The sequence below is a fragment of the Diabrotica virgifera genome, chromosome 10, assembly GCF_917563875.1.
Source record: "Diabrotica virgifera virgifera chromosome 10, PGI_DIABVI_V3a".
Classification (NCBI taxonomy): Eukaryota; Metazoa; Arthropoda; class Insecta; order Coleoptera; family Chrysomelidae; genus Diabrotica; species Diabrotica virgifera.
In genome coordinates, this window is record NC_065452.1 from 10,942,917 (window position 1) to 10,966,682 (window position 23,766).

Genomic DNA, 23,766 nt, shown 5'->3' on the forward strand with positions numbered 1-23,766 from the left:
TATATGTGTTTAATTATATTCATATACCGATAGTCAATTCGGCATTCTGGCTTCCAATATGTTTTGTTGATTTATGGCGTCAAAGGCCTTTTCATAGTCCATAAATATTAAAGCTAGTTGTTTATTATATTCAGTACTGAAGAGCATCTAAAGGCTGTATGACACTATGCATTTTCTTGTATCATTTCTAATATCGTTTCTGATATTAGAAAGTTAAATACATTTTCTTGTATCGTTTCTTGTACATACATTTGTTGTGGTATGACACTATGCAAGTTCTTGTATCGAAAATTGAATGGAATTCGGCACGTGATTGGTCGAAATTCTGTGTCACGTTACATTGGTATGGTAGTACCACAGTATAAAGAGGGAACCTCTATATACTGTGGTAATACTGCGTCTACAGCTGATTTTGAGGATTTTATTTAAGGAATTCATAAACTTTTAAAAACTTGTAAATAACATTTTAATGTTAACCAACCAGAAATTTTACGTTGACCCTTTGAGATTGATTATTTGTGTTTTTATTTTGTTTTGATATTTGTGCTAAATATGTGCATTACAATTATCTTCAGGTTAATCCAAATTAGGAATTATTGTATTTTCCTCTATTAAAAAATTATGCAACACAATGAAAGCCAAAACTATAGTTAATTGGGTTGGTTATAGTTTCAGCCTTACTAGGAGCTAAATATTAGTAGTTAGAACAGTACTGTACTGGACTACGTAGTCCATATATTAAATATCAATAAAATATTTATAAATAATACCTACAAAAACACAAATAAATTCATCAAGACATAAATCATATGATCCGATTTTCAGCCGCCATTATGGCATTTAGATGTTTTACCAGCAGGTTATACGTTTTTGCTCTTTGCGCAGAAATTGGCGCAGTTCTTGTACAAGAATCTGTGTCTGGCACAAATTCTTGTATCGTTTCTGATATCGTTTCTTGTATCTGTGTATGACACTATACATTTTTTTGACATATATCAGAATCGATAGAAATGATACAAGAAAATGCATAGTGTCATACAGCCTTGAGCTGCAAGAATAAAACACGTTTGAATGATTTTTGAATTTAAAAACGTAACAATTAGCGTAATTTTTGCCATATAGTTTATAATAGTTTTTTCACTTTTTTGTTCAGTATGAGTTATTTTTTTCCTCTCAACATACGTTAGACATAAACAATGTACTAATTTTACTATTTCACAATCTAAAAGACGACTTTTATTTCAGAACTTGAAATGAGGGCACAGAGTGTGGTGGAAATGGAGAAGGATCAAACAATCATACACCAACCTACCTCTCTGGACAAAATGGAAAGGTAAGACAAAAACATTTCGTTTGGTGTTATCCCTTTAGAATTCCCGAGAAAACAATGGCTTTTGAAACAACAAAAGCAGGTGGGAGGAAAATGGTGTTGAGATAATAGTTTCGTGGCTGGTGAAATTGCATTATTCTAAACTTTTTAATTGTATTACGGTTTATATGTATAGCAGCGGTCACTGATTAGTTTACACCTTCATTTTTACGTTGTGATACTGCAAAATCGCAGTGTTATACGGATTTGCTAAATGTAAAAGTGCTTGTTAAATATTTCTCGCGTATTGAAAAATAAAATAAAAAAGATTTCACATATTCAGGGGTTTTGAAATCAACATTTCAAGTACATTTTTGTGAATTCTTTATGAAACTATGGTAGAATTTTATTATTTTTCAATTCTTCTTCTTCCTTCTTGTATGTAGGCTTTAAAGCCTGTTTGTTCTTCAATATCTTCTTCAATCTTCATTCAATTCTTCTTCAGCCTTCTAAATTGTTTAAATTATCGTACCATCCTTTTCTTGGTCTGCCAATACTTCTTCGTCCATTTGGTGACTTATCTCGTGCTATTGGTACTATCCTATCCTCTGCTATTCTACTAATGTGTTCGTTCCACTCCTCTTTCCGTTTTGTCACCCATCCATTTATTTCTTTTACATTGCATGCTCTTCTTATGTTTTAGTTTCTCTCTCTCTATCCAACAGACTTTTCCCTGATATTCGTCGAAGTATTTTTTCATCTCTGTTGTTTCTAGTAGTCGTCTCGTTTTAGATGTGTCAGGTCTTGTCTCCGCCGTGTATATCAATATAGGTCTAATTGCTGCTTTATAGATTCTTGTTTTTGTGTCTTGTCTTAGGTGTTTGTTCTTCCAGATTGTGTCATTAAGAGGTTATATATTATATCCCCTTATTAACATCCCCTTAACTGGTTATATCTATTCCCAGATATCTAAACTTTGCTTCCTGCTTCATTATTTTCCCATCAATTTCGATTTTACATCGTGGTGGGTATTTAGATGTCATACATTTGGTTTTTTCTGCTGATATTATCATATTGTATTTCTTGGCTGTTGTATGATGTGTGTTAATCTTTGGAGATCGTCTTCTGTCTCGGCGATTAATGCGGCGTCATCTGCATAACATAATACATATTTGGATTTCTTTGTTCCCCATTCTGTAACCATGACCTTTATGTACTGCTTCTATTATTTCGCCCATTATTATATTAAGAGCAGTGGACTTAACGAGTCACCTTGTCTGACTCCGCTTTGTACTGGTTATAAACTGTTTTAGTTTTCCATTTACCTTTGCCTGTATTCGATTATGGAAGTAGATGTTTTCGATGCTTTGTATAATATTGATTGGTATGTTTCTTCTATACAGTAGGTGTAAGACGTCTTTGGATGCGATCGGAAGCCTTTGTCAGGTCTATAAAACATAGATATGCTGGTTTATTGTACTCGATGGCATTTTCTGTGATTTGTCTTAGTACAAATACGGCGTCTACGCAGGATCTTCCGGATCTGAATCCTTGTTGTTTATCTGATAAAGTTGTTAGTTTATTGATTTTGTTGGTTAGGAGTTCTGTAGTTAGCTTAAGTTGGGTGTTCAGTAGACTTATACCTCTATAATTGTTGGGGTCTTCTTTATCTCTTTTCTTGAACATTGGTATCATTATGCTGTTTCTCCATCCGTCTGGTTTTTTGCAGTGCAATATTAGTTTTTGTTGAAGTTTCGTCATCTCTAGTGTTATACTTTCTCCTCCTTATTTTAGAAGCTCATTGATTATTCCGTCTGGTCCTGGTGACTTATTTTTAAATGAAATAAGCATTTCCAGTACAATTCAAAGATTATGCAAAAAAATTTCAAAGTTTAATAAGCGTACCTAAGATTAGGTATCCTGCAATAATTTGTTGGCAACTGTACGTAAAATTTATCAGTCTCTCCCACACCTGCTCTAACATCAGTTGTTACTCCCTCATAAGTATCTCTCACAATCTTTACATATTCACTGAGGTCTACTTTTTTATTGAGTGCCCACCACAGAATCCCTCGAGAAACTCCTCACATGCTTTGTTAAGATTAATGAATGGCAATGATGCTTTGGTTACTTCATTCCTACCTTTTTCTCAATTAATTACATTATAATGAAAATTTCATCTATTCCTGATCAGTCTTGCATAAAATCCAAATCTGATATTTTCGTAAAGTGACTGGAAAGTTTTATAACAGAAAATATTCAGCTCAAGCAACTTACATAATAATTTATTATAGTATATTATGTAAATTCACGCTCTCAATAAACCTCAACATTTTAAAGGTTTCTATTACTACTTTCAACCAAACTAGAAAACTACCTCGAATGCACCTTTCACAGCATTTAACTTTATTAATAAATCCCCAAACTACTTAAAATAGATTAAATCTTAATAGGTAGATTATTTCGTGGAAGGTTTTATTAATACATAAATATTTTGCACAACGTGTAACCTTGATACCAAAGGAAGTTTTATAGATAAAGAACGGAGGTCGATGAAATATCGCTAGACAATTGCGATATTTATAAACCTAGTTTGTTTATTTTAATACAATAAGAATCTCTACTAGGTCTGAGTTAGTGAATCATTCAAAAATTATTCGCTTAATTGAACAACATAATATTATGTCCATTTTATGTTGGGAGCTCCTTGTCCCCCTCCACTAGGGTGACCAAACGTCCCGTAAAAGCGGGATTGTCCCGTTTTTTAACGATTTGTCCCGGGGTTCCGAAAAAGTCTCTCGGGACGCCTAAATGTCCCGTATTTACGTTGGGTTGATTTTGTGTATCTGACTATATTTTCTCTCTTTAGTTCTTCTTCAATTTCGGCTTTTGTTTTCATTCTTATTTCTCCTTCTGGCCCTCTCCTCCCTTCTTATGGCCCAGTATTAATTGTTCTCATTATTTTTCTTTCAAATTTCAGAAGGCTGTCTTCCTCTTTCTTGTTAATGGTGGTTGTTTCCATCCCATATGTAACAACAGGTCTTATTAAGGTCTTATATAGGTTCATCTTCGTTCTCTTACTTATGGTCGATTTTTCATACCTGAGTTAATCTACAATTCAATTGACTGACGTTCATCCTTGAACTTGGTTTTGTTTGGAAATGCAATTCTCATTGCCAGTTCACGTTCTACAGCTTAACACGTTGACGGACAGAACGTCTATAGACGTCTAATTTCCTTTGATGTAATGTGACACAACGTCTATAGACGACATTTTTAAAATAACGAGTTGTGACAAAAAATCGATAGATCTACATATCCATATTATGAAATGTGACACGACGTCCATGGTCGTTGTACACATGTAGTTTAAACTGACGTTCACTAGAAGTTCAGGTTAAACTGGGAACTCGATATGAGAAATCGGACCTCGATATGAGTGAGGATATGAGTCTTGCTTCTCAGCAGATTTCTATTCATTCCATATGTTTTTTTGCCTTTCAGAATTCTTTCCTCTGTTCTCTCTTTTTCGGTTTTGCATTTTGTTACTCCTAAGTAGCTAAAGGTGGATACAGTTTCAAATTTATGGTTCTGTGTTATTAGATCTCTGTTGTATTCTCTCGATTTTTGAATTATTTGCTCCACTGTATGTATGGAATATAGAATTAATCGTCAACCTCCCCGGTCTGTCACAGGGGCTCCATCATTTGTAGGCTTAAATTCGGGCATGGCAAGCTTTCCTCAACATTTATATAGAATCGGTGTAGTCAATTCCGAACTTTGTGAAACCTGCAATGTGATGAGCGACTTAGATCACATTTTTTATGTTTGCAGTAAATTTGAAATACAAAGACAGGAATTTATTAATAGTTTATTATTGCAAAACTTATACCCCCCTTTCAATCTGCTCCATTTTCTATCATTAAATATGTATCAGGTATACAAAATAATTCTTAAGTTTATTAAAATGTGTAACTTAAAACTTGCTAAAGTGCTATTCACAAGATACTTGAATGGGGAATCCAATTCACAAAAAATGGTCCAAAAGATATCTGAGGAAACTACAGGTGTATCTCGGTCATTAGTACCTTTAGCAGGCTGTTTGGTAAAATCTTAAAAATAATGATTGAGCAAGAATACGAACCTCGTGAAATTGAACAGCAAGCAGGTTTTATAGAGCTGGAAGATCTTGCGTAGACCCATAGCCACCTTTACTTAACAAGCCATGAAGTTGAAACTTGGCAACATATATTGGTAGACCGATTAATTCTGACAGTTCTCATTTGTTTTTAAATAATTTTCACTGTATTTACAGAGAAACTGAAATATTTTACAATATTTCGTGCTCCAAATTATAAAGAACATTAAAAGGTATGTTATTAAGATGATTTTAGTTCAATATAATAATATTTTTATATAAACTTACGTGCATATAGAAATCCGTCCACTTAAAATTTTTGTCATTTTAATGTCTTATATTTCCTAAACCTGTTGGCAGATTTAAGTGATTTTATAAATATGTTATAGCCTAATTCTTTTACAATACCGCTGTAATAATATTGTTGCTAACCAGTTAAATTTTTATGGTGTACCGGGCATTTATAAAATACTGAAATTAAAACCCAACTATAGACTCCGGTTTTCTTAACATTCTGTTTTTTTGATTAATTCGCTTAGGTTTAACAACTAGATTTGTTCTTTATCAATTCAGGGTGTTTCTAAATAAGTGCGACAAAATTTAAGTGGAAAGGAACAAAATGCAAAATTTTGACGCCTGTATTTTAAATTTAATCATTTTTTTCGAATCCTGAGAAAACTAATAAGTATTTTTGAAAAATTTAAACGCAGAATGAAAGATTACTTTATTACCGAGGGCCGAGAGTCCCTTAGAATGAATAAAAAGTTTTTTTAATGACATATTTGAAACTAAAAATCACACTAAATTTTCTTAGTTTTTCACCCCTGTAACTTATTAAAATAAACATAGAAGTTTTCAGGGACTTTCGGCCCTCGGTCCTAACGTAATCTTTCATTCTGCGTTTAAATTTTTGAAAAATACTTATTAGTTTTCTTAGGATTCGAAAAAAATGAATCCCGTTTATATTCTTGTTATTGGTTTTTTTTTGTATAATAAACGTTACTTACAAGGAATTACTTTTAATATTATTTTGTACAAACTTCTAATGAATAATATTTTCTTGTTTGACTCAAAAAATACTATAAATTTTACCAGAATTTGTACTTTAAAATCGTAGTTTCGAAAGCGGTAGTCCGAAAGTCAGACTACCGACGTCATCAATTGCGACGTTGCCTTTTTCTCTTCATGGCTTGTAAAGTAAAGGTGGCTATGGTAGACCACATATTTACCCTAACACAACTTAATGAAAAGAAAGTTGCAAGAAGCCAGGAAATACATCTTTTAGTTGTGGATCTCACAAAAGCATATGACACGATTCCTGTGAGAAAGCTGTGTCAGTCTCTTGAACGATCTTCCTTAAATAACACGATCATCGCCGCAGTCAAACAATTATACAATAAAGCAACATCAAAAATCAAACTAAACAACACCTTATCAGAAGAATTTCCAGTAACAAAAGGATTACGACAAGGATGCTGCCTCTCCCCAATAATATTTAAGATCTATTTAAATGAAGCACTGAAACACTGGAGACGATCTTGAGACGGTTATTTCAAACATATGAAGAGTGGGGCCTTTTTGTAAATAGAAACAAAACGCAATACTTGGGGACTGCATCGGGACTGAAGTAGAAGATCTAATAGTTAACGAACAAAAAACAATCGGGAACTGTGAGGAATATGTATATTTGGGAACAACAATCAACAAGAGTGGGCGCACCGAAAAAGAGATAGAGCAAAGAATCGTGAGAGGAAAAAGGGTGATCGGATGCCTAAACCCGATGCTATGGTCAAAAGAACTATCTAATCAAAGAAAACATCTCATCTTTAACTCCATCTTTAAAAGTGTAGTGCTCTACGGATGCGAAACATGGCAACTTGCTATATCCCTGGAACGACGCCTACTTGCATTGGAAATGGACTTCTGGAGAAGATCAGCTAGAAAATCAAGGCTTGAATGAATACAAAATGACCAAATTAATCATAAATATAATGGGAGTCAAGTCAACCATCATAGACGAAATTCACAGGAGATAACTTATCTGGTATGGTCATGTAGAAAGAATGGACGACTACAGACTGCTAAAACAAATTCTAAAATGGACGCCAAGGGAAAGAAGGAAGAGAGGAAAGCCGAAACAATCCTGGCTAGGCGGCATTCAGAAGGCAATGTCGGAAAGGACATTAGGTTACACATTTGCTACTGGCTGAATGGGCTTCTTCTTCAAGTGCCGTCTCCTAATCGGAGGTTGGATATCATCATTACTATCTTTACTCTATCCACCGCTGCTCTAATGAGTTCTATAGAACTGCATCTAAACCAGTCCCTTAAATTCTTTAACCATGACACTCTCCTTCTTCCTATACTCCTTCCGCCTCTTATCTTTCCCTGTATTATCAGTCTTAGCATTTCATATCGCGGTTCCCTCATTACGTGTCCCATATATTGTAACTTTCTTATTTTTATTGTGTTTATTATTTCGCATTCTTTACCCATTTCTCGCAGTACTTCCGTGTTCGTTTTCCTCTGTGTCCATGCTATTCTAAGCATTCTTCTGTAACACCACATTTCAAATGACTGTAGCTTATTTATATGTTCTTGCTTTAATGTCCAGCTTTCAAGTCCATATTGTAGTATCGAGAACACGTAGCATCTCAAAGCTCTTGCTCTCAGTTCTAAGCTAAGGTCTTTGTTGCAGAGAACTGTTTTCATTTTTACAAACGCATTTCTTGCTATTTCTATCCTGGTCCTTATTTCTGTTGTTTGATCATTTTTCTCTGAAATCCAGGTTCCTAGGTATTTGTATTTATCAACCCTTTCTATCGGTACATTTCCCAAATGTATGCTTGTTTGTATGTTTGTTTTCTTAGTTATTATCATGTATTTGGTCTTTTTTATATTCATTTTTAGTCCATATTCTTTACAGAAATTGTTTGTTTTGTTCAGTAGTAGTTGGAGTTGTTCAGCAGAGCTTGCTATAATCACGGTGTCATCTGCATATCTTATGTTGTTAATAGATCTTCCGTTAATTATTATTCCTTCACTTTGAGATAGCAATGCTTCTTCAAAAATGGCTTCACTATATGCATTAAAGAGTAATGGAGACATAATACATCCCTGCCGAACTCCTCTCCTGATTTCAATTTCTGGACTGGGTTCGTTATCTATTACAATTTGTGCTCTTTGATTCCAGTAAAGGTTTGTTATTATTCGTAAGTCCCTTTTGTCTATGTTTTTTGTCTTTAGAATTTGGACTAATTTTTCATGTCTTACTTTGTCAAAAGCCTTCTCAAAATCAACGTAACAAACATGCACATCCACATTCATGTCCATGCATCTTTGAGCTAACACATTAAAAGCAAATAACGCCTCTCTGGTTCCTAGTCCGTTTCTGAACCCAAACTGACTATCATCTATTCCTTCTTCTAGTTTTTTGTTTATACGACCATGTATTATTTTCAAGAATAATTTGAGAATGTGACTTATTAATGATATTGTTCTGTATTCACTGCAATCTTTAGCGTTTGTATTTTTAGGGATAGCACAAAAGGTTGAGAGTAACCATTGTTTTGGTATGTTTCCTGTTTTGTACACTGTGTTAAACAAGTCTACGATAATGTCTAAGGTTTCATCATTTATACATTTTAAGCTTTCTACTGGGATTTGGTCTGGACCTACTGCTTTACCATTTTTGCTGTTTTTTAATGCCGATTTAATTTCTTCTTTTAATATCTTCAAAACCGTATCATCTTCTACTTCGACTTCCATCTGCTCTGTTCTATTGTCTTTGAACAATTCATTTATGTATTCTGTCCATCTCTTTAATTTTTCGTTAGTACTCAACACAAGTTTCCCATCTATATCTTTTAGTATTCCCGGTTTTCTTTTTCTGTTGATCTGCGTTAATTCCTTAATTTTTTTATGTGTGTTAAAATTATCATGTCTTTTCTGGTGTTCTTCTATTTCTGCGCATTGTTCTTTTAACCCTTCTTTAATGTTCTTTAATGGGCACTTGAGCCCAAATGCTAAAAAAAACCTTAAAATATCTGTATAATATTTTTACGAGAAATTGATGATATTTTCACAAATAGACTGGTTTTTTACCCTATTTAAATATTCTGCAAAACGCCGCTAAAACTAGTAGGTATTGATTATATAAACTGTTGTTTACTGAATTCACCTTGAAAACTTATTCCATTTTCGATCTTTGTATCAAATGCCCGAGCCCGAGCCCGACCTCACCGTGTATATTACGTTTGTAAACTTCAATCTCGGTGAATTTAATTGAAAGGTGCTCCTATTAAATGAGTTACGTGCGTCGTTACTTTTTGACAATGGATTTGACCTCTAGAGGTGTTGACAATCAAATACTTATCTTGTTATAAGTTATAACGTGGTGATATTGTCAACGCTGCATTTTTAGTGAATGAGAATGAGAGAGAAAGTACGATTTTTCTTCAATTTCGATTGTTTTTAGTTGATACTATAACAAAATTTTAAAAATTAAAGACAGCTTATGTTTCATTTAGGTTCAGAGATGATCTACCATCCCCATACGTCCGTTTCGGTCCAGGGATGGGAAAAACCTACCGGTTATAACCTAAAACCGGTTTTTTTTCCCACGCAATAATCTTTTTTGCCGGTTGTTTTTTTGTCCCGGTTATAACCGGTTTTTTCTTTTTAAAGTAATAACCGGTAAAAAACCGGATTTCGGAAGTTACTTGTGAAAAAAATAATTAAAGAAAAAATGGGGAAGTTTTTTTATTATGGGGTCTATTATGGGGTTAAATGTCTATAATCTGATATAAAAGCAAAAAGCATCTATTAGCCAGACAGCTAATACATATACAGGGTGTCCAGAAACTCTACCGACAAACGAAGACAGGAGATTCCTCAGATAATTTTAAGACAATATAACCCAATTCACCTAGTCCGAAAATGCTTCTTAAGGGAGCTAGAGCTCTTTGAAGATGACGCCATGACATTAGTTTTTCTTAAATACCTCCAGAACGCTTCTATTTAGAAAAACGAAAATTGGTGTGCATATTTACTTTTCAGAGGTGAATCGATTCCATCCGTTGCGAATTTCTTGTACCGGTCATAGGCGTCCGTTTTGGGTAGAGCAACGGGTATTTTATCGCATAACTTTTTTGTCCTTAACTTTTAAGCATTTTTGACACCGGATTATTAAATTGTGGGGTATTCTAGTACTAAAAGGTACTCTTGCTTAAGGTCGGTAGGACACACCGTTTTTTAGAAAAATCGATTTGAAAGTTTTTCGTGTTTTTAATTTGAAATAAAAATTGAAAGAACTTTTCAACAAAAAACGAAGTATTTTACCAATATAAAGTAAGAGTAACTTTTAGTACTCGAATACCTCATAATTTAATAATCTAGTGTCAAAAATGCTCAAAAATTCAAGACAAAAAGTCATGCTATAAAATAACTGTTGACCTACCCAAAACGGACGCCTATGACCAGTACTAGAAATTCGCAATTAATGAAATTGATTTATCTCTGGAATATAAATAAATGTACCAGTTTTCGTCTTTCTAAACAGTTTTTTTTGAAATTTTTTTTTTATTTAAAAAGCGAAAAATTTTCAAATCGATTTTTCTAGAAAACGGTGTGTCCTACCGATTTAAAACAAGGGCACCTTTTAGTACTACAATACTTCACAATTTCATAATGCAGTGTCAGAAATGCATAAAAGTTAAAGATAAAAAAGTTATGCGATAAAATAACCGTTGCCCTACCCAAAACGGACGCCTATGATCGGTACTAGAAATTTGCAATGAATGGATTAGATTTATATCTTGTAGATAAATACGCGTACCAATTTTTGTTTTTCTAAATAGAAGCGTTCTTGAGGTATTTAAGAAAAACTAATTACAAGACGCCATCTTCAAAGAGCTCTAGCTCCCTTAGGAAGCATTTTCGGACTAAGTGAATTGGGTTAAATTATCTTACAATTATCTGAAGAATCTTCTGTCGTCGTTTGTCGGTAGAGTTTCTGGACACCCTGTATATTATTCTTAAAATATACATTTAGCTGGACGACAAAAACGGATTTTAATAGAACATATCGATTGTCTTTTCATCAGTGTGACAAAATAGTGGATTATTGTAAATATAGAGCACAAATCTTATAATAATTAGCAAGAAAAAGATAATAGAAGGCCAAATCTACTTCAACCAAACCCCAGTATCTACAGCTACCTCGGCACCATAACGAATGAAGAATGAATGGACCAACAAGACTGGAGAAGGGCGACCGTCACATCTTGTGTGAAATTATCTAAAAACAACATTTAAAACGAGTGGAACATCATTTAAAAACGAGTAGATGACAGAGGGTCTTTTAAATTCTGTACATGAAAAACGATTGTATGAGCTAATCCAAGATCCCACAAATATCTTAGTAAAACAATGATATGCAGATTATAAAAACAAATTAAGACTTAATTAAAAACATAAAAAATAATAACTGACAAAATAAAAATTGCAAATGAATAAATACGCATTACAGTACATTAGGACAAAAGTATAGACAATAAATACCCATTTGTAATGATACATCGCAATGATACATATCAGACATCGTATTCTGTACCTACCTCAGCCACAAAGTGTAAATAAAAATAATATCCAAACAACACAGCAAAATATCTTAGTGCGACTCAATTCTTATTGTGTGAAAAGGATAGGTGCGTCAAAACTACCGCACGAGAAAACTCTCGCACGTTCAAAAGTCTTATAATGTGAAACAGCACTTACCCTGCATATTATTTATTTATTTTGTTAAGATAATAATATTAATAATATTATCTTCATTCCAATACATGTTTACATACAATCTGCAAAAATATTTCCGTCTGCGTGTGGTTTGTGATTAGAGCATCGCATGTATCATTTGCGGAAATGATCATATTTATATAACAAAGTTTTGTTTGGTTTGGTTTGGTTTTTAAAAGAGAAATTACTTCATTTGAGGTGTTGACTATTTATGACATTCACGTTAACTATGCAATGAATGGATGCGTTATTAATTATTAACTCATTCGATGATTAGGTGTCATGCAAAAAAATTTGACAGAAAGTTGTTATTCATGATTTGGAAAGGCATGATTGCACAGTTGTTATGACATAATATTATAACAGTTTTTATACAGGACTTTGTCTCATTTTTGTACAAGCATTTATAAAAATAATATGACTACTGACTACAGTGCCGGCAAAAAAAATCTTTACATTGCCTAATAAATCACCAAATTTGAAGACAATTTGCATGCGTTCTGTCTGCGCTTGGAGGGGAGCGTAGGGGAGGGGGATAGCGTACTTGCGACGGAAATTATCTGTAGTTTACGGACCGTTTGGCATATTTAGGGTATTCTGCGCGTTTGCACTGTAAACAGTTGGCTTTGTGTGGGTAGTCAGTGTTAAACTTCTTCTCATTTACCGCGTAAAGTTTGAGATTGTCAAATTTTAAATTGAACTGAAAAATATGAGTCGGAAGAGACTCACAAAAGAGGAGAAGGCTCGTGCTTTAACAATACTGGAGAAATTAGACTCTGTAATTATCGTAGCACGTGATATTGGTGCTTAAAGAGGGGCTATTTATCAACTGAAACGTTCGGCTGCAACGTTTCAGTTGATAAATAGTCCCTCTTGAAGCACCAATATCACGTGCTACGGAGTCTCCTTTCTCCGGTAATGTTAAAGCACGAACCTTCTCCTCTTTTGTGAGTTTCTTTCGACCCATATTTGTCAGTTAAATTTTAGAATTTGACGATCTCAAACTTTACGCGGTAAATGAGAAGAAGTTTAATACTGACTACCCACACAAAGCCAACTGTTTACAGTGCAAACGCGGAGAATACCCCAAATAAGCCAAGCGGTCGGCAAACTACAGATAATTGCCGTCGCAATACGCTATCTCCCTCCCCTGCCTTCCCCTCTAAGCGCAGACAGAACGCATGCAAATTGTCTTCAAATTTGGTGATTTATTTGGCAATGTAAAGATTTTTTTTGCCGGCACTGTACACCGACAAACTTTCAATAAAGTCCAACATAAAATGCAAATGAGCAGTCTTTCTAGTGACTTAATTATTCTTTCCTGCTTGTCATTTGAGTTTTCTTGTCCAGCGTATTAGATGCTGCTTTTTCAGTAGATGTTCTCAAATTCTCCCATTCGTATTTTATATCTGGTTCCATAGGTTGTTAATATCAATACATACTCAGTGACATTAAAAGTGTTACACTCAGAAGGAATAATGTCTTGAACTTGCAACAGAATCTCTCTCTCTCTCTCTCTCTCTCTCTCTCTCTCTCTCTCTCTCTCTCTTGTGGTTTCCTCATTACTGAGGATCGTGATTTCTTCCAATATTCCTAACAATGTTTGTCCATTGGTCTCTATTTTCAGCTGCTCTAAGAGCTTCGCAGAATGAGTTTCCAGCTGAATTCTTTATTTGGTCGGACCATCTAGTTGGTCATCGTCCTCTTAATCTTCTCCCCGGAACGCTTCCAGAAACAATTAATCTCTCCAAACTGTCGTCACCTCTGCGAATCACGTGACCAAAGAATTGTAGAATTCGTTGCAGACATATTGTGGACAGCCTTTTTTTAATATTGAGTTGGTTTAGAATGGAAACGTTTGTCCTATGAGCTGTCCAAGGTATGCGCAGCATTCTTCTCCAGCACCACATCTCAAAGGCATCAATTTTTTGGCGCTCGCATGCGCGAAGAGTCCAAGTCTCTGCTCCGTATAGAAATATTGAGAATACAAGGGCATTCACCAGTCTCATCTTGATATTTTGAGAGATAGATATGTCTTTCCAAACTTAAGTTGGGCGACTCATCGCATTTTTTGCCATACCAATACGTATCCGAACTTCTGCTTCACAGTTACCATCGTTAGTTATACTAGACCCGAGATAGACAAAGGTGTTTACTATCTGGTATTCCTGCAACATGTTAGTCAGTTGAATAGTGTCGAATCTGTCGACCACCATTATTTTTGTCGTAGCTTTATTGATTTTCAGACCAATTGGATTGCTTTCGTACTCAACTCTCCGCAGAAGATCAAACATTTCTTGCTGCAACAGAATGACTATATTTAAAGCATGCTATGATAACAATATCAATGTTATATATTTTTGAAGTTATACTTCTTTGCGATCGAGAGCACAAACCATACATACTTATAGACGTTTCACGTAAATTGTCAAGGTCAAGACAGCAAATTAGTTACCATTCCAATCCAGAGATGTCGCTGTCAGTCAATTCTCTTGTCATATTTAACAACTGACAGTTGACAATTAAATTAATTTGTTATTTACTTTTTATTTTACAGTTTGTGGCTTAAATATTTTATTATAGTGGTGTTACGTTTTTAATTAGATTTAATCACAATTTTAATCAATTGTATTAACCTCCTCTCCGTTTTTGTGAGTAGAATTTTTAGTTTACATTGATCATCCCGTGTTGTGTTTCTCCACATTTAAAAAAACAATATAATAGATCCTGGAACAGTTTATTCCAATATACAAGTGTGTCATCAACATTTCGGGCCTATATATTTTTGGAAGTTTGTGAAAGATTAGATCTAAGGTATTTATCTAAACAATCATCCTACAAGATTATTTCAAAAATTTTCATTCAACTCAATATTACACATCAGTGCTTTCACGTGACACATGGCAGTAGTGTTTATAGCATTTTGAAAACAAATTGGAATATTTGAAGTTTTCAGTAAAACATTGAATAAAACATTGAATTGTCTTTCTGTTGTTTTAATTTCCTGCGAAATTTCATCAAAAATCCCGCAAAATTTATAATTTGAAATTCCCACGTAACTAAAATTTGTCAATTTAGTTCCCATTCCAATCAAGAGATGGCGTTAATTCGATCCGAAAGATTAACATGGCCGTGAAACGTCTATGAGTATGTATGGTTTGTGATCGAGAGTGAAATTCTATAATCCCGGGCGCATGCGCACACAGACAGTATGTAGTTCGTTGCTAATATTTCAAGATATTTATGTATCAGCGCTGTGAGCGCAATATAAGTCATTAAAAGGATATATTAGTGTTTTTAGTAAAAATGTATTATTTATTATAATTTTTGTGTATTTGGATTTGTCTTCCTCGGGAATAAGATATGTTATAATAATAGTAAGTATATTTAAAGTATTTTTGTATACTTCACTTGGTCTATTAAATTTGTCAGTACATATGTATGAGAAATCTTGTAACCTGTCAAAGCAAAGGGAATATAGCTCAGTGGTAGAGCATGTCACCGGAGATCGAGAGGTCCCGGGTTCAAATCCCGGACGATTCATATTCTTTTTTTTTAATTTTTGGTATCGTTTTAATAATTTTTTTTAAAAGTGGTAGGTAAGAAAGTTAGTTTAATATTTAAATAAAATACAAATAACCTGTTAAGTATATTTATCTCTTTGAAGTTATATAATAGAAGTATAACTTCTTACGTGCGTACAAAGTACACACACACACATTCTTTCAGACCAGGGCATTTAGCAAAAAATAAATCGATTTTGAAATACAGCACCTAGAGACTTGCAACTTTTTGCATTATCTTCAGGATGGTGTCAGAAAAAAGTCTACCATAGAAAAATGGGTGGAGGTGCATTTTAAAGTGCATAAACATGTCAAAATAGGTGTATTAAGGGCCAGATTTTGTTACTTAAGGAGTTTTTTGGGGCCGCTGTAGACGAATACGATATCAGAACCAACAACCGGTGCACCTGGTGCCCAGGTTCACTGCGAAGGCACGTCATCTGAAGTTGAAGCGAATACGATGAACTACCCCAGCTAATTGAAATACCATTCGAAAATAATACTTCAACTAACTAAGATAGCCATCGTTCACCCTAGCTTAGCTCAGTCTGTCAAGGTGTGTGTTCTAAGACTGTCCACTTTGCACCATATTCCACCATCAAAATAATCTAGGGGACTACCGCGATGTTATTCTCGAACCTATTGTTGTACCATTTGCACAACAAGCTGGTCCCCAATTTCAATTAATGCATTACAATGCGCGTCCGTATACTGCCAGGGTCGTGCAAATATTCCTCGAAGATAATGAAATTGAGGTTTTACCATGGCCTGCACAATCGCCAGATTTAAACCGAATAGAGGTATGGGACATATTGGACAGACGCATTGTACACAACAGAACAAAATATTGCGTTCAGTACAAGACAACAACTCTTTGAGGGCCTTTAAATGGAATGGAACAGAATACCGCAGCAAGACATTGACCAACTGATCATGGTTTTGCTTAACAGATGTAGGACAGTAATCAACAATCGGGGAATTCATACACTATACTGACTTAATCTAAAGGCTATTTTATTGGGAGTTGAGGGCAACAATTTAGTTTTTTATTTTTGTTTTGTTACCATTTTTTAACTTATGGAGTTCTTTTGTAACTTTCTTAAGAGCTGTTGCGATAATTCTAATAAAAATATGTTTTTCTACGACCGTTTAATAACATGCTCATTATTAGCTATTTTTTCATAGATAATAGCACCCATTACTGTACCCGTGAGTAATAATTCATTACTCACGGGCTGAAGTTACTCACGGGTCATTACTCACGGGCTGAAGTTTGGTTCAAGTACTGAATATCAGTTTTAATAAATGAAATTACTTAAACTTGTTTATTTTATACAATAATTATTGTAATTTATATCAATAATTAACTTCGAAAAATGTTTACGGATTTTTAACTGTAACAATGGTTCGATATTTTTTTACGTGTAAATTTTATCATTTGAACAGTTAAGTTGAGGTTATTAAAAGGTAAATATAAACGTTTAGATGCCGTCCAACGCGACCGCGACGTATTAGTAATTTCTGCATCAAGTAGCTTATTGTCTTGCCGGTTTGTGTGTGTTGTCCCGTTGCTAGGCAACGACAATAAATAACGATAGCAAATAACGCCATTCTAAAAAATTATCAATTGTCATTGACGCGTCTGTATTCAGGTATTTTGCAATTTTCACGTTTAGTTTTACGTTTTGTTATCGTAATATTATTATTCTACTCAGAATAATATTATGGCAGAATTAAGTGGCGACGAATTTGAAACTTGCACACCATCTGAAATTACCGAAGCTGCAAATGAGGCAACATACAACTTAGTACCGGAGAAATCACGAGGAAAGTATGAAGCCGTTTTTCAGTCATTTATGGACTGGAAGCAGAGCCAAAATGCTAATGCATTTTCTGAAAACGTACTGCTAGTATATTTTCAACAACTTTCACAGAAATATAAATCCTCTTCCTTGTTGGCTCATTATTCTATGTTGAAAAGTACTCTCGCAATAAAAAATAATATTCATATAGAAAACTATCCGAGACTTAGAGCTTTTTTGAAAAGGAAATCAGAGGGATACCATGCAAAAAAGCAAAAATATTTACCTAAGAGGAAATTCAAAAATGTTTAAATGAAGCACCGGATAAAGATCATCTAGCAACTAAGGTAAATTTTTATCTTATGTGTTGGATTTTGTCAAGAGCTATGACCTTGAAAATTTCACATAGACTTGTGTACTAAATTGGCATGATTCATAGCTCTTGACAAAATCCAATACCTTAATAATATAACTAAATATTTTGATTCTAAAATATACTAAAATACTTTCAAAGAGTTCTAAGTAAGAAAAGAGATATTTAGTTATATTCTTTGTGACATTTTTAAGGTCATCATAGCTCTTGTCAAAACCTATTACCCTTTCAACACTTGTTTTTTCTATGGTACTTAGTCCAGTCGGGTTAGACGAATAACAGGCCTAACCTTGCATTAGGAGCTGCCCCAAATTTTATTTTTCTAATCTTTAGGGAGGGTCAATATTAGTATAAATTTAAAATCTCGACTGAATTCCACCGTTGCGTTAGCCGCCATCTTGATTTTAAACGAGAACCGTTTTTGCTCAATATCTCCGCCATTTTCAATTTTTTTGACAAAAATTGTAGAAACTGAAACTGTTGAAAATACGATTTTATATAATTTCATTTATTATAATTTTTGTCGTGCGGTCAATATTTTCCGAGTTATGAGGGGAAAATAGTGAGAGTTGGAGCATAATTATTGAATTATTGAATTATCTCGTTTATTATTAGTTTTACAACAAATATGTACCTATACAAAACTGAAGAGAATTAAATTCTACACAATTTTTTTCTCTTTCATTTTTTTGCTAAAATTAATATTTAAGGTAGTACGTATGCGGTAATGGCGCGAGCGTAAGACCGGATTGATTTTATAGCAATTGATTTTGTTCAATATCTACGCCATTTTCAACTAAAATTGTTCAAAATATAATTTCCTACAATTTATTTTTAACAATTTTTTTCATGCGGTTGATATTTTCCGAGTTACATGGGAAAATAGTAAAAAGTGGTGGGGGAGCATAATTATTGAATTGAATTTTGTTTCCGAGCTGCCCCAAATTTTATAATTCTATCCTTTAGGAGAGATCAGTAGTAGTGTAAATTTAAAATCTCGACTGAATTCCGCGGTTTGCATTAGCCGCCATATTGATTTTAAATGAGAACGGTTGTTGCTTAATATCTTCGCCATTTTCAACTTTTCGACATAAATGGTGGGAAAGAAAATGGTTGGAAATGCAATTTCCTACAATTTTTTTGGTACAATTTTTTTATACGATCAATATTCTCCGAGTTAAGGGGGAAAATAATGGAAGCGGAGGGGAAGCATAATTATTGAATTGTCTCATTTATTATTAACTTTACGACATAATTGTACATAAACAAAAATAAAGAGAATTATATTTTATACAATTTTTGACACTTCCAATGAAACATCAACCAAACTAAATATATAAAAGACATAAAAAGACATTATATGCATTAAGCTCACTTATTTTTATTAACTAGCGGGTTTTATTGGTTGAATTTGTCTGTCGATATTTTAAGTTTAATGTCAGCTAATATATCGTGATGTTTCATCAATTTTTTTTTAAATTTTGGACCCTGTTGGGGGGAATTTTCCCATTTCCCCCCCTTGTAGACCCGCCACTGGTTCTCTCGAAAAATTGTAGTAAATCTTAATTGCAACAATTTCAGTTCTTACACTTTTTGTCGAAAAGTTGAAAATGGCGGAGATATTGAACAAAAACAATTGCTACAAAATCAATCCGGTCTTACGCTCGCACCTTTACCACATACGTACTACCTTAAATATTGATTTTATTAAAAAAATGTACGGCATCAAAATTGTACAAAATTTAATTCTCTTCATTTTTGTATAGGTATATATTTGTTGTAAAACTAATAATAAACGAGATAATTTAATGATTCAATAATTATGCTACAACTGTCACTATTTTCCCCTCATAACTCGGAAAATATCGACCGCACGTAAAAAATTATAATATATGAAATTATAGAAAATCACATTTTCAACAATTTCAGTTTCTACACTTTTTGTCAAAAAACTGAAAATGGCGGAAATATTAAGCAAAAACGGTTCTCGTTTAAAATCAAGATGGCGGCTAACGCAACAGCGGAATTCAGTCGAGATTTTAAATTTATACTAATATTGACCCTCCCTAAAGGTTAGAAAAATAAAATTTGGGGCAGCTCCTAATGCAAGGTCAAATGCTATCCCGACTGGGCTAACTTTAAATTGCATTGTTTGCTTATTGATATAATTGATTTATATTGATTGCATGGTTTTACATAAGCAAACCATGTAATTTAAAGTACCATAATATTTTTACCAATAAAACAAGGTCGTAGAAAAAGTATAGTATTCTACTCGCATGTAGTTAACGGCTATTACTCAGTACTAACTCTGATATATTTATGAAATATTTATATAACTTAAGAAAGGTATGGTATAACACGTCACTTAGACTATATAATACATAAAATGATAAATAAAGTGATTTTTTGATTAACAGATAGTTCGGCTAGTAAATAAAAAAGCAATAAAAATTATTTTAATTTAGTTGGGTTACAATTATTAATAAACTGACGAGATTACAATAATTTTTCTACTAATAAAGAAAGAAGAAAGAAAGGTCGTAAAAAAAGTATAGTATTCTACTTGCATGTAATGGCTATTACTCACTCTGATGAATTACGACACTCGCCTTTGGCTCGTGTCGCAAACTTCATCATCTTGAGTAATAGCCATCATTACATGCTCGTTGAATAATATACTATTATTTTATATTCAAGACACTTGTCTATAACTTTTTTTTAATACATACTTGAAATCCTTCTGTAATCTCGCGTTTTGTTTTTGTCCCTTAGATTATTTTGATGTGTGTAATATAGACCTTTTGAATTTGTTTCATTGCTGTCAAATCTTTCACTTCGACCTCGTATATCGTTGACTTCCTAATGTAATATGTTTCATGTCTAATTTATCTTATCCCAATCCGTTTAGCTCTTAAAGTCTTTCATCCAATTACGTGTTGCTCTGTAACATGTCGGCGATCAAATTCCCCCATTCACTTATGTACTTCGTAAATTAGCAATTATATCGGAAACAAAGCTTATGTTTTGGAGACTATAATCCAGTCATTGTTTCGCATGTGTGCTCTAATTTTAAAGCCTAGCTACATGATTATTCTAGAGGTGTATATTGTTTAACTCGATGTTAACAATTTTAAGCATCTAAATAATTAAGAGAAAGTTACCGGAATTTATTTATTTATTTATTTATTTATTTATTGGTACACATCACAAACACCAGTAATAAACAAAAAAAAAATGTTACAATGGTAATCACAGGTGATGGCAACTTACAAACTAACAAACAAAACAACAAACTAACAATAACAAAAGAAAATACATATATATATATATATATATATATATATATATATATATATGATATAGATCTATATGTTATATAACTTCTAGTTGCATCTGAAAATTATCCCAGCCCACCAGAAGTTTCTGAATATCTTTACAACTTGCATCGAAAAAATCCAGTTCTGGATGCTGGTCTAAAAATTCATTACAAACTCTGAGCATATTATTGATAGGAGATAAACTGTTCCATACAAAAAAAGGTTTCCTATTTATAATTCTCAGCCTAATCTTTGGTATCTTAAAATGTACAAAATTCACCATTCCACAGCTTTTATACTTAAAATTATTTACAATATTATATTATATGAACATCACAGACTGCCGATCCCTTCTAGCAGAGAGTCTTTCGACTTTGAAATACCTTAGCATTGAATAATATGAGATCATATAAGGGTACACTCTATATTTTCTGAAATAAAGATATCTTAAAAAACGCTTTTGAACCTTTTCAATTAAATCCGTTTTAAAAGCTGTTGTTGGGACCATATGACTGACGCATATTCTAGATTTGGTCTTACAATGGCATTGTAGAGCCTTATAATTGTGTCAATATCAAAGTCCCTAGAATTACGTATAATAAAACCTAATATTTTATATGCCTTATTTACAATACTATAAAGATGTTTATGAAAGCTCATGTTTGACTCAAAATTGACCCCCAGATCCCTAAATTCATTTTTCCTGTCTATAACTACACCATCTATATGATAATCTTCAATGATGAAATTTAATTTACGAGTAAATGTGACAACTGAACATTTGCTAATATTAAGTGACATCTTATTAATTCTAAACCAACCAGCCACATGACTTAGATCAGACTGTAACATATGACAGTCTTCATTACATGAGATTGTTCTAAAAAGTTTAAAGTCATCGAGTCATCAGCATACAGTAGGCTGGTTGAAACAGTTACTGATGCTGGTAAATCGTTGATAAAAAGTAGGAATAGTAAAGGGCCTAAATTACTACCCTGTGGGACACCTGACATGGCATTAAACTGACCTGAAAATGTTCCTCCCACCTTTACTATCTGTGATCTGCGAAGCAGGTAAGATTTCATAAGTTATATACATTCTCAGAGAAACCATATTCAACCAACTTATTTAAAAGTATGCCATGGTCCACCCGATCAAAAGCTTTTGCGCAGTCTGTATATATGACATCTAGCTGTTTTTCATTGACTATTGCATTACACGCATGTTCTGAAAATAGGCAAAGATTAGTAACTGTAGATTCATCTGGGAGACAACCATGTTGTGAAATTGTTATTGATTCTTTTATAAAATTATATATATATTTAAATATAAAATATTTTCAAAAATTTTAGCGACTCCATTCAAGATACTAATTGATCTATAATTACATATGTCACATTTTTTACCATTTTTATGTACAGGAGAGATCACAGCATTTTTTAAATAGCTAGGAAATCGATTTTGTTCAATTGCTAAATTAAATATAAAAACTAAAGGCTTAATTATAAACTCAGCACAACCTTTATAAATATAAGACGGTATCTCATCAGGTCCTGTGGACTTTTTTGGTTTTAATTTTTTAATGCTATTTAATATATCAGAATCTACAACTCTAGGAAACTTAAAAAGCCCCCAGCTTTCTTTATTTGAACTATAATCAGTGTCATCAGTTTCTGCATATACAGACTGAAAAAACTGTGCAAAAGCGTTAGCTATATTCTGAGAACCCTCGTAGCTCTCGGTGCCAAATACCATCTTCATTGGTACCCCACTAAGACCTGCTTTTCCTTTTAAAAATCCCCAAAAACTACTGGGATCATTTGTTAGGTTCTTTTCTATATTTTGTTTATATAATTTGTAATCATTTTTTGTTTGAAATTTTATATTTTTTCTGAGTGTTAAATACATACTCAACTCTTCTGCATTTGCCTTACCTTTTTTATTACAGAAATTTTTATACGTCATATTTTTTGAACGGTAAGATCGATGTGTCTCTTATTTTGGTCAATCGTTACACTATTACCACCCAATCAACTGATTTATTCAAACTAGAAAAAAATCAGGTCGGCTTTAAAAAATTAGTTCGTTTTGGTCTTAGAAAAAATTTCACCCTGTATACGGTTTTTGAAAATTCTAATAAGAATTTTACAAATTAGACAAATAAGCAATTAAAATGGCATATTTATTTTTCCCCACACGATTACTTAATTTTTTATAAAAAAATCAAATTTGACTATGACTTAAAAGTTTGGTGAAGTGAACCATAGATTTAAAAAAATTAACTTTTATTACAAAAATTATTTTTTTAACAAATATCTAATTTATAAGTAATAATACTACCACTGCTCTATACACTTTATATAATACAACCGTTTTAGCCAATTTCCAGAATTTCAAAAGGAACAGGTTGTTTTGAATAATACTAAAACATCATCCTGTATAATATTTGTTTGTCAAAAAGGAGAT

The 23,766-nt window shown here is 33.1% G+C and overlaps 1 protein-coding gene across 4 annotated transcripts in view; it reads left to right on the forward strand.

Moving 5' to 3' along the window:
• Nucleotides 1–23,766, forward strand: part of LOC114332050 (kinesin-like protein KIF13A) — a 515,517-nt gene that overhangs the window by 25,864 nt on the left and 465,887 nt on the right. For all 4 annotated transcript variants that reach the window (XM_028281754.2, XM_028281756.2, XM_050641283.1 and 1 more), the window contains exon 2: nt 1,246–1,333. In XM_028281754.2, coding sequence (XP_028137555.2) covers nt 1,246–1,333 — 88 coding nt within the window. The remainder of the gene's footprint in view (nt 1–1,245; nt 1,334–23,766) is intronic.